The sequence below is a fragment of the Glycine max genome, chromosome 3 (assembly GCF_000004515.6).
Source record: "Glycine max cultivar Williams 82 chromosome 3, Glycine_max_v4.0, whole genome shotgun sequence".
Classification (NCBI taxonomy): Eukaryota; Viridiplantae; Streptophyta; class Magnoliopsida; order Fabales; family Fabaceae; genus Glycine; species Glycine max.
In genome coordinates, this window is record NC_016090.4 from 31,128,336 (window position 1) to 31,141,664 (window position 13,329).

The 13,329-nt window shown below is 34.7% G+C and overlaps 1 protein-coding gene across 1 annotated transcript; it reads right to left on the reverse strand.

Moving 5' to 3' along the window:
• Positions 1-7,064: 7,064 nt before the first annotated feature.
• On the reverse strand, positions 7,065-9,068 carry LOC100779176 (hydroquinone glucosyltransferase). Its single transcript, XM_003520996.5, has one exon. The coding sequence runs from the start codon at positions 8,876-8,878 to the stop codon at positions 7,460-7,462; it is 1,419 nt and encodes a 472-aa protein (XP_003521044.1). The 5' UTR covers positions 8,879-9,068; the 3' UTR covers positions 7,065-7,459.
• Positions 9,069-13,329: the final 4,261 nt, after the last annotated feature.

Genomic DNA, 13,329 nt, shown 5'->3' on the forward strand with positions numbered 1-13,329 from the left:
TTTTTGCAGTATTTACATTGGGCCTTGTCTTGCCCATCAACAGTTTTAATCTTATCAAAATGGTTCCACACAATACTTTTGAGCCTCCCTCCTCCAGTTTTTGTTGATGATACACCATGGTCATCCACCTCCATGCTAGGTGGTTGTTGCATAGGTTCATTATTAGGACCTTCAGCTGTACCGGTAGAACTTTCTACTGGAGTTGGTTGGTGTGAAGATAGCAGAGTAGGATGGTCTGAAGATTGTGAAGTTGGTTGGTGTGAACTAGGTTCTTCAATTTGCATATTTTCTGCCATGGACTTCAACAACAAGCTATTATTTTAAAAACAAAGCAATTAATACAATACAGATTAACAAACATGAATAAAATAGTAATCCATGGCAACTAGTGTAGAGAATAATACTTCAAAACCCTATATAGCAGTAAAAATGTGACAAGAAACTCTATTGGCCAATCATTTAAGGCAGGCTTCCTTCATTTAAGGGTCTGTTTGGTTTAATAAATTTTTTTTCCTGATTTTATAGGTAATTACAAAAAATATACATTGGTTTTTACACTGTTTTCTATTTTCAAATATTAGTACAGGAAGGGAAACAATGCAAACATGTTGTCTTTATCACTTGTATAAATTTTTAAAATCGAAAATGAAGTGAAAAATTGTAGCACCTTTGTAATTATTTGTGAAAAGAGGAAATGGAAACAATTTTTTTTTTCTCAAACCAAACAGGCCCAATTTCATCCTTTTGCTGTAAAATCTTATTTTTCTTTGGGCTTTGGTATGTATATTTTAGTTGATATGTGATGCTGTTCATTTTAAGAAAGTACATCATCCTTGCTGATTGGCTAATTACACTACACAAATGCAACAACAGCAGCAACCATGCAGAGTCAGATTGACAGAGGCGTTTCATACAAAAGAGTATTAATAATAGTAACATATGTGGGTAATAATATTATGAATTAGACTGTGCAAAGAAGCAAAAAGGGAAGGTGGGTAATCTTCACTGAAGTGCATTGTCAGTGGGAAATATCCACCCTCCCAATCAGTCTGCAACATATGACATGCAGAAAAATTACCATGAAGTAAATAACAATGTCCACTATTGAACAATTCACTCATTCATTTGCGAATCTAATACAAGGCATGAAGTCAGAGAACATGACTCACTGAAATAAGCTCATAGTGATAGAATATTTGAGTAATTTCTATGACCTTAATTATGTTGAAAGCAAAAGGTCAATCATAAGCACCTAGATGGCATTGGTTTTCCCTCCTTTCCCCCTTGTTTCCTGGGTGTATGGTTCTCATCCCAACCAGAAAAATTAATTTTAAATATCGTTTGCTGTAAAAAAACTAACATATGTCAAAAGGCTCCTTGCTATCCTAAGGTATAGGGAGGTTAATTATACACAACCTTGGTATCACACGCAAAGAGGTTGGCTTCTAGATTATGTAAAGTTGAATCCTGATATGAGTAATGAAATTAATATTGACTGAACTATTTTCAACTTTAGCTCGAAAGATTCCCTATGTGATTGGTCATTTCCTAGTTTAGCTCTTCCAATGGATTCTAGATCCCAACTTGCTCGAGTAAATTGGCTTGGACAACCTATAGCAGCCGTGCATCAATGTACATTACTCCAATTAATTCCTAGTTTTTTTAATGTATATATAGAAAAAGAGATACTATTGTAAATTCCATCCTGAATATAAAATCCAAATGTTTACTTTCCATTGACCCTCCCACCTAATATCCACATTAGAAGTGATATTTTAGCAAAAATTGTCACATGGTATAGCCGTATAGGTGCTCAAAGATGGAACTGGTGAGTGAGTTGAAAAATATCAATACCCCTTCAGCGAAAAAGTACCTCCCACGTGCAGAATTGTGCAGCAGCCCCTAAACTCAATAAATACTTTCCATAATCCACTATTAGAGTATAAAAAACTGACCAAGAAAAAGCAGGAACTGAGCTAAATATTCTCATGGGGGTTATTGTCTTGAGTCAACTTCAACAGAGGAGATTAGTCAAAACTTAAGATCATCTCAACTGCAAAATATATCAAGTGGCTCTAAATACATCCTTGGATTATGGGAAAGGTTGAGATATGAACTCACATCACATTACATTTTGTGGAATAAAAACAGATTACAATGGCTAGATTTTGTAGTGTGGTTCTCTCAAGGTTCTTATCATGTACCTTCAAAGTTATTTATATAATATATAAGGCTTATGCCTGAAACATCACACAACTAGAACAGTTTCAAACAACTTTACCATCCTCAAACTATGTGACCGCAAAATTATAATTCTGTTGTGCCATACCATCAGTAATAGTAATAAGAAAAAAGCATCTGCCATCACATATAAGGCTCTAAAGCACACAAAACTCTTGGAGGGCAAACATCCAAAACTAACCAAATCGATTCTGTATTTACACCTGGAATCATTGGTCGTGCTATATATTTATAAATTGACGAATAGCAAAGATCAATCCCTCTAGTTTACTTCAAATCCCTGTCATCCTCCCCAACCCCCAATCGCCAAATAGAAAATCAATAATACAGAGATATTTAAGCATCGAAGATGAAAGCGAGTGTAGACAGAAAAGAGATATGAAGAGAAAAAGAACGCACCCCAGCCTTGCCAGGAATAGTGCAATGCCAGACCATCAAATTAACGGTGGCATCAGGGAGAGTCTCGGGCACAAAAATATATACCAGACCACAAAAAGCATAAAAGCAAACATTTTAAGAAGAAAAAGCTTTAGATGGAAAACCTGTGGTGATGTGGTTGGGCAACTACACAAAGCACAGCGCCGTGTTCAACTCTCAGGGGAAATCCTCCTATATCCAAGAGACCACTAATGAAAATCCACATTCAATCCAAAGCAAGGATCATAAAATAAAATCAATGTACTGATCAGACACATACCTGATTACCTGAAGGAAGAAGAAGAGAAAGATTCAAGGTCTGAAGTTAGGGTTAGGGTTGGGGGTAGAAGGTAGGATGCTGTTAAATCTGAATGTGGCTTGGCCTTAGCTTTTTTAATGTGCAGACTGCAGACCCTATTTATTTATTTTTTATTTATGTTATTTTCAGGGTCGGGGTCGGGGTCGGGGTGGATACAGGAATCCCATACCCGTACATGTACCCGACTTTTGGTTATCGGGGAAAACCCGAACCCGAACCCATATCCGGTCAACTCAGGTATTACCCGTCAAAGTCGGGACGGGTTCGTGCGGGTACCCACGGGTACGGGTTTTCTTGCCATGCCTACACATGACGTAACAAAATTTGCAGCATGAAACATAGAACCACCAGCAACATCCTTTTCTACGTACAATTCTAGAACTGACATTTGTTGTTGTTGTTGAAAACTTTCGATCATAGTTTCAACATCTTCGTCATCACAAATTTGCAACGCAACATATTTTCCTAAAACTAAAAATCTACAACTTATAGTAGAAATAATTTCATTATTTTCTAACTTTACCTTATCTCCAATTTTTTTTTCAAAGCATTGAAACTAATTCCGCGTTTAATCTGAATGACCTTTTTACTGATTTCAAATATTACACCATCATTGTCTTCATATACTCTTCCGTTGAAATACAACACTGTAATAATTGAATTCATGATATACCTACATGATCAAAATTAAAAATAATTAATCATAAGAATAGTAGTTTTAAAATAAATAATTACTCATACTAATTTTATAATAAAAATTCTAATTAAAAAAATTAATTCACTTAAACTTTACCTTAATATTTTAGTCTAACAAATAAAATTATTACTTCAATTAAATATTCCATCGATGATACAAATATAAAATATTTATTTGCTTCCTCTATTAAACTTATACTACACATTCATACTTTATTCTAAAAAAAATTACTCTAATTAAATAATTTATGGAAAATTCCTCAACTTCAAAAAAATTCCAGACAGACACAAAATGGAAGGGTTATAAATGAAGGATTACACTTAAAATAATTTCAGACGGAACATGGCCAACACGCCTACGACTGGTAATATTTGTATCTTCGAAGCCGTTTTTCAGTACTAATTAACGAGAACAATTTAATTAACTCAAATGAGATATGTTCGGTAATGAATGATATATCATATATATATATATATATATATATATATATATATATATATATATATATATATACACATATGAGAGAAAATTAGTAGGAAAGTATACTCTCTACATACAGGAGATGAGAGACAAATAAGGCCTAATTGTTCTCCATCTCCGGTCAATAGTCTCAATGGTTAATTAAGTACATGCACTCAGTGAACAACTAATTTGAAACTTAGTGAGACAAAGAGATAAAAGAAATATATACAATTAAAGTATAATAACTAATATTATATATGTGATAAAAACAAAGAGATAGAAAATTAGTGAGTGTTAAAGAATTAATTCAACTATATTTTTTTAATTTTTCTGCACTAGTGATTGCTTTGACAGATAGAATATTCACCTATTATATTTTTCGAAAAGTGAAGAAGTATTAGACCTGATCTAGTGCTAGTTTGTTGTCTCAATATTTTTCTTATTTACCATAAAGTATAAAATAATCTAAAAATCCAAGTAAAGTTCTTTTAAGATTATTAAAAATCAATAAATTACTAATAAATATAGTAACCAAAAAATTGTTATTCCCATGCTAGTTTTTATGTTAATAAATTTAAATGACGAGACTTTTAAAATTGGTAATATTTTTCTTATTGTTTTTATAATTAAAATTACAATTTCTTTTTGTTAACTTATACTAAATTTTATTACAAGTAAAATGAAACTTCGTACTCAGAACAAACCACAAAATACTTAAGAAATAGCATCTAAATAGTTTTTGTCTTAAATTAAATTATATGTCAAATAATACTTCAGACGCAAAAACCATTAACAAAAAGGCTTACAAATAATTACTACTAATAATTTTTAAATTTAAAATCTAATTTACAAAATTAATACACTTAAATTTGAGCTTCAAATTTGATTCTAACCATAATATTTGTTACTTGAAAATAAAAAATTTGTACATGATAAATAAACAAAAGGAAAGAAGACTTTATTTAAATAAATACAAAGCATCCTTACTATATAATCAGCAGCAAACTTCAAAAGAAAGAGATAGAAACTCTCTTCAAATGAAACTCTTTCTTTCTCTTCAGTGCCAAATTTTTGCAAGTGCTGAGTGTTATTGGAAGTTTGTTCTATTTAAAGAAAATTTACACAAAAAGCTGAATCTATGTGCAACGTTACACGCCATTAAAGTAAATCTGTATGCATGTCACCTCCTACATGCCTAGCCCTAATCTTTAACCTGCCATGCACGTGACCTGCTACTGCTGCATGCTTCTGATTGCCTTATCCAATCCTAATATTCTCTAAAGCAAAAACGTGCCCTAGCTGATAAATAACAGTGCCCTAGAACGTGCCTTAGCTGATAAATAACAGTGCCCTAGTCTCCTCTAAAGCGTGGCTTAAGTCAGTGCTGGCATGTCCCGCCAAAACGAAAAGCGGAATGGGGGAGGGGGTGTATCGCCAGCAGGAATGGCGGGCTTAGAAGGCTGTATCACCAATGTTGACAACGAGTCCCACGTGGCCTGTGTCGCCAGTACAAGAGGCGACACTCTCCTTCCTACGTGGCCTGTCACGCCAATGCCAGTGACAGCTTCACCATTCTTAAGCTCTCTCGCCAGTGGCTATGACAGATTCCACCCAAATAACAGATCCCCTCCATTAATACTTTTAAAACAGACCCCAATCCGTAAATAATTTTTAAAATTGACCCCCTACAATAAATTTGCCTACTAAATGATTCTTGTCCTATAAAAAATTGGTGATATCAATTAATTCAATTTTGTTTAGTGACGTCACTTAAATAGTATCACCAATTTAGATGTGTAAATGACTTCTGATGTCATCCCAAATGCTTTTACATTATCAAAATGACAGCTCTACATGCATCTTTGTTTCTGCACCACACTGGTTCTTTTAGAAATGACAATGCTACAGGGAATCATGAGTTTGTTGGAAATAAGTTATCACAAGAGATACAGAGACTCATGAGTGATTTGGGTGGCACCTGGATTTTGCTCTCTCCCAGTACCTTTTTTATATTCCGTAATGTTAATTGAGGGAGGTATATCAATTGAGAATAAGAGTGGAAAATAAATATATTGGGAAGTATGTTTATCATTTGAGGGAGGTATATTTTACAGTACTCTTTACCTCCCTTCCATCCACACATTAGGTGTTTAAACACGAAGTTTATTTCTCCAACTCATGCGTTTGTTCAATAAAACCCAGCCCAAAACGTATGAGGAAAAGCTTAAATGATTAATCACCGATAGACCCAAATCAATTTATGAATAATAAAAAAGATAATGAAACAAAAAATAATAAAATAATAAAAAGATAAAAACGAAATAAAAAATAAATAAATTACATGGAGATTAAGTCCGAACCATAACATTATGAACCATACAATAATTTTTTTTTCTGGAAATACGTGCAAGACCAATGTGGGACATGTATTGGACAAAACAACACAACCAGCCAAATTTGGTCAGAATGCATGGTGTCATGACCAACTCAATCACATTGTAAAGGGCATATCATGTCAGGACCACTTACTTTTTACAAAGAAAGGCAGAAAAACCAAGAAGAGGATGGAAATGCGTGATAACATTTTGTTACAGTTAAGAGTGCATTGTGCAGAACGCCATCTCCATTTTCTGTTTGACTATTATTTAGTTTTTTCTGCCTTTCTTCTTTAAATAACAATTTAACTATAATTTTTATCCTTTTTTTTTAGTTTTTTTGCTTTGTTTTATTTTTTATCTTCTTTTTCTTCCTCTCCTTTTCTTTTATTTTAGTAAAAAAATAGATAAAATAAGTTAAATTAAAATTAAAATAAAGGAAAAAGAAAAAAAAATGTAACACTTCATTTCATTACAAAGCCAGAAATCTAATTATTCTCATAAACAAACTAATAAGCAACGTTTTAAAAAATGGTCTACAACTGTAATTTGGACTGTAACATTAAAATTTTTTTAATTATCCACCATTACAACTGGAATCATATGAGTCGAACGAAATCATAATGGGACCACTACTGATATTTAAAATCTTACTTATAAGTATGCAACATCATATATATCAACCCACCAATCACATTAATTAGCATGCAAATCCAAAAATGGGTTCACAATGTTGAAAATAAGCCCAACACAAGATAACTGTCTAATGAAATGCTGCATAAGCATGCTACAATGTGATTAGCTCAGTCGTTCTAGACCAAGCAATTATATTCAATGCTCACTAATGCAAGGAATCTAGTGAATTATTAGGTGTCTCACAAAAGCAGAAAAACCAGGAAAAGTAAGAAAGCAAAGATCCTACCAAAGCATTTAATAAAACTTGTTTCCTCATGCCAAAATTTTCCAATATAATGGCAACTGAGAAAGGGCCTTTGTAGAAGATCCATCTTCTTTGAGTGCATTAGTAGCATCTTCTTTTAATTCATTCATTCTTTCACGCATTTTCGCACCTTCTTCCCCTTCCATTAGACACTTTATCACGTCAACAATTTCCACCCTTTCCACCAAGCCATTTTCACTAACTCTTGGCCTCACTCCCACTTTGAGACCCTCACTTAGCAAAACCGCATTCATTTTCTGCTCCGCAAATAGTGGCCATGTGATGAACGGCACACCCTTTAGCACACTCTCAAGGATTGAATTCCAACCACAGTGGGTCAAGAATCCACCAACCGAACTGTGACTAAGGACTTGAATTTGGGGTGCCCATGAAGGAACAACCATACCTTTCTCTTTGGTTCTCTCCAAAAACCCACTAGGCAAGAATTTCAAAGGGTCAACATCATTTTGTGCACCAAGATAAGCAGCATCAGATGTTGCATTATTCGGTGCTCTCAAAACCCATAAGAACTTGTGATTACTCAATTCCAAACCAAAAGCAAGCTCAGTTATTTGCTCTTGCGAAAGTGTTCCACCACTCCCAAAAGAAACATACAAAACTGAACCAACTTGTTGTTTGTCCAACCATGTTAAACACTCCAAGTCCAACCCTTTTGCATCATCATCACCACTTTGGACAATTGGTCCAACAGGGTACACAGGAGGGTACCCTTTATCCTCATCTTTCAATGCTCTTATAGGACTTGTTTCCATTTCCAAGAAGCTATTAATGAAGATCCCATCAACATGACGGATTCGGTTAACACGTTGAAGCAAGAATTTGTAAACTGGACTAGTTCTATCTTGAGCTGGACCATAGAAATCTCCACCACGAAATGGTACACAACCTGGTACTTTGATAGGATCTGAGAAATCTCTATACTCACAGGATATTTCCTCGTCCAACTTGGGCAAATGCAAGAGTGTTGACAGTGTTGTAGCTGCTGCTGGAAAATAAACATAGGACAACATGTTGAACTCTTGAGCAAAGTCTAGTGCTTCAAAGGCGAAAGAATCAACTACCATGGCCACAAGGGTAGCCTTAGAAGTTAAGGACTTCAAGGCTTTGTGTATAGATGGCATGGAGTGACTCATTGTGAGATGAATTTTGACTAGTACGGGAATGTCTTCTTGTGATAATTGGTCATTAGGGTTCACCGGTGGAAGCAAAATGGTGTTGATGTAATTTGGTGGAAGAGTTTCTAGGATGGCTTTTGAGGCACTTGGGAGAGAACCAAGTGAGGGAACGATGCATGTGACATGAAAATGTGGATGCAGCTCAACAAGTTGCTTTGAGAACTGAAGAATGGGGGCTAAATGGCTGAATCCTACACCAGGAATAACTGCTATGTACCTTGTTTTCTCCATGAAAATCTGTGGCCTAGCTAGCTCGTAGCTTTTGATGATGAAAATAATGATTATTTTGTTTTGACTTTTCTGAAAGAAAGATCATAGATGTAACTCAATTACTACTCAACTACCCCCCCTCTCTCTCTCCTTAAATTCCGGATACCTAATGACCAGAAGTTAAAATTTCGTTAATCATCAAGACATTCAGTATTTATTTCTGTTCAATTTCTTTCAACACCAATCGTTTACATGCAAGATGAGTTGTATGGTTAGAAAAAAATAAAAGAAAAAAAATCATCAATATTTTCCTTTAATTAAATTAATATTTACCGATAAAAAATAATTATATATATATATATATATATTATATTTTTGTAATATAAATTAATTCCACGTGCCTTGGATGAAAATCGATGTATATTTTGGTTGGGAAAAATATCGAACCTATTATTAATATCCCTTTTGCTTATATATAACAAAAAACCACAATTAGTTAAGAACATGATATTTGAATATATTTTTAAAACACTTAATTAGTATTTATCATTTTTTTACTACTCTTTATTTCATATCATATAATTATCTATAATATTTATATTTTTTTTCCTTTCATTTCTTTCTTAGATACCTAGTGTACAATTACATATAGGTGTCCAATGATAATTTTCCTGTAGTTAAACTGATCTGATATTAGTTACATAAAGCAAACACATGTGACATCTTAAGATTCTTAATCACTTTACTTGCTAATTTTGCTTTCTGAAACATTAGGAAAAAAATTTACCTTGATTTTACCATCTTTCCTGTTGTCCAGTGATGATAATTTCAATTTCCAAGTGTGGGTTAAAAACAAGTGACACAAGTAGCATGTTGAATAATATAAACTTGATTTAGTCGATTAATCAAGTGTTAAATACATTTAAATTTATGTTATTACTCTAAAGAAAATTCTAGAGAAGTATAGAAATAAGTAGAAGTAATATTTAATTGAAATAAGTGTGTAGAACTCTCCCTTGAAATGTGAGGAATCTTTCTTGATGTATCTAGAACTATCCCTTGAAGTCTATAAAAGGGGGAGAGGTTGTCATTTGTAAGTGAACCCAAGGAAGTCAAAAGAAGTCAAAACAAAAACATTTCTCAAGTCATAAAACTAGCTCTCTTTCAAATATTCTCCCCTCCTCCATTTCTCTTAAATACTTCCTATAACCTTATTCTTTCCAACAAAGTGGTATCAGAGCTTAGGTTCTGATAAGAAATTCCTATATAGTTATGGCAAGCAATGAAGCGGTATCCTTTCAAGTTCCACTTCTAAAGGGGAGCACCTATGACAATTGGAGCATCAAAATGAAGGCCCTTCTTGGAGCACATGATGTTTGGGAAATGGTTGAAAAATGCTAAAAGGAGTCACAAGATGAGACTTCACTATCCCAAGTACAAAAGGAGACATTAAAGGACTCAAGAAAGAGAGACAATAAAGCTCTCTTCCTCATCTATCAAGCATTAAAAAATGATGCATTCGAGAAGATTTCTTATGCAACATCTGCTAAGGAGGCATGGGATAAGCTTCAAACCTCTCACAAAGGAGAAGACAAAGTAAAGAAGGTGCATCTCCAAACTCTAAGAGGTGAGTTCGAATCCTTACATATGAAAGAGTCAGCGTCCATTTCCGATTATTTTTCAGGAATTCTCGCTGTTTCAAATAAACTAAAAATAAATGGTGAGAAGTTAGAAGATGTAAGAATTATGGAGAAGACACTACACTCGCTAGATCCCAAATTCAAGCACATGGTTGTGACAATCGAGGAAACCAAAGACTTAGAAACCATGATGATAAAACAACTTCAAGGATCACTACAAGCTTATGAGGAGAAGCATAAGAAGAAGCAATAGATCACTGAGTAATTCTTCAAGATGCAACTGAAGGTCGAGGTTGCAGTCGAGGACAAGTTGGACGTGGCAACAATGGACGAGGTTCATATTTCATCAACAATAGTTACGAGAAAGGAAAAATCTAAACAAGAGAACGTGGAAGAGGCTATACAAGCACAATGTATGATAAATCTCAAACTTAATGCTATAATTGTCAAAAGATTGGCCACTATGCTTCAGAATGAAGAGTCACCAAGAATAGAGTTAAGGAGGAGACTAACTATGTGGAGAAAAAAGATGAGAAGTTTGAAACAATGCTCCTAGCGCGTGGAGGCAATGAAGGAAGCCAAGAAAACACATGGTACCTTGACATTGATGCAAGCAACCATATGTGTGGAAAAAGAAGCTTGTTCATGGATCTTGATGAATCAATAAGTGGCAATGTCTCATTTGGTGATAATTCTAAGACTCTTGTAAATGGAAAAGGTAAGAGCTTAATTCGTTTGAAGGATGGAAGACATGAATTCATATCAAATGTCTACTACATCTCAAATATGAAGAACAACATTTTGAGTTTGGGACAATTACTCGAAAAAGACTATGATATTCACATGAAAGATTCTAGTCTTTCCATCAGAGATAGGAGAAACAATCTAATCACCAAGGTACCAATGTCAAGAAATAAGATGTTCTTTTTGAATATCCAAAACGATGTTGCGAAATGTCTTAAAGCTTGCTACATTGAAGCATTATGGCTATGACATCTTCGATTTGGGCACTTAAATTTTGTAGGCTTAAATTTGCTATCAAAGGAGAAGATGATGAGAGGACTACCCTCTATTAACCTGATCAATTCTACGAAGGATGTTTACTTGGCAAGCAATTTAGAATGAGTTTTCCAAAGGAGTCAAACTCAAGAGCTAAGAAACCACTTGAGCTAATACATGCTGACGTTTGTGGGCCAATCAAGCCAATCTCACTAGGTAAAAATAACTATTTCCTCATTTTCATTGATGATTTTTCAAGAAAAACATGGGTCTATTTCTTAAAGCAAAAATCATACGTCTTTTCCGCCTTCAAGAAGTTCAAAGTTGTTGTGGAAAAAGAAAATGGTTAAGAGATCAAAGCCATGAGGACTGACTGAGGAGGAGAATTCACTTTCAAAGGGTTCTGAGAGTTCTGTGAAGAGAATGGAATTAAACGTCCCCTGAAGGTTCCAAGATCCCCCCAATAGAATGGTGTGGCGAAAAGAAAAAATAGAACGATCCTTGATATGGCTCGAAGCATTCTCAAAAGCAAAAAATTGCCAAAAGAATTTTGCGTAGAAGTTGTGGTGTGTGTAGTTTATTTGTCCAATCGATCTCTGACAAGAAGTGTGTGAGGAAAAACACCACAAGAATCATGGAATGGAAGAAAGTCTGGTATCTTTCACTTGAAGGATTTTAGGAGTATAACTCATGTTCATGTCCCAGACGAGAGAAGAGCAAAAATTGATGACAAGAGTGAGGAATTCATCTTCATCGGTTATGATTCAAGCTCAAAAGGGTAAAAGTTGTACAACCCAAACAATAAGAAGATAGTAGTCAATCGAGATGTGGTGTTCGACGAAGAAGGACAATGGGACTTTGAGACTCATGAAAAGGAATACAACTTCTTTCCTCCACTTGAAGAAGAAAAGACACCTCAACATGTTTAGCAAGAGCTCACCCCATCAACATCAACCACTCACGAAGACACTTTGCCATCTCCAGAGAGTGAAAGGGTTATGTCACGCACAAGAATCCTCTAAGATCTTTATGATCGAACTTAGAGATTAGATAATATCACATTATTTTGTCTCTTTGCAATGGACCAAGAAATTAGATCCATCGAGAAGAATGACACATGGAAACTCGTCTCCCTTCCAAAAGGGCACAAGGCTATTGCTGTCAAGTGGGTGTACAAAATAAAGAAGAATGCCAAGGGAGAAATTGAAATATACAAGACAAGGATAGTTGCAAAAGGTTACAGTCAAAAGGTTGGGATTGATTATGATGAGGTGTTTACTCCGATCGCTCGCCTAGGGACCATAAGACTAATACATTCTCTTGTAGCTCAACACAAGTGGAGAATTCATCAGATGGACGTGAAGTTTGCCCTCTTGAATGGAGTCCTCGAGGAAGAAGTGTAGATCGAGCAACCGTTGGGATACAAGGTGAAAGGAGAAGAAGACAAAGTTCTCAAACTAAATAAGGTGCTTTATGGACTAAAATAAGCACTGAGAGCATGATACAGTTGCATTGAGAAGTACTTCCTAGAAAATAACTTCACAAAGTGCCCAGAGGAGCATGCCCTTTATGTCAAGATCAAAGATGGAGATATCTTGATCATGTGCATATATGTGGATGACTTTATCTTCACGAGAAGTAATCCAAGTATGTTTGAAGAGTTCAAGAAAGCAATGATCAATGAGTTCAAGATTAACGATATTGGATTAATGTCATACTATCTTGGCATTGAGGTAAAGTAGAAGAAAGATGGAATCTTCATTTCACAGTAAAACTACACAAAGAAGATACTCAAGAAATTCAAGATGGATAGTTGCAAGCCAACTGGAACAC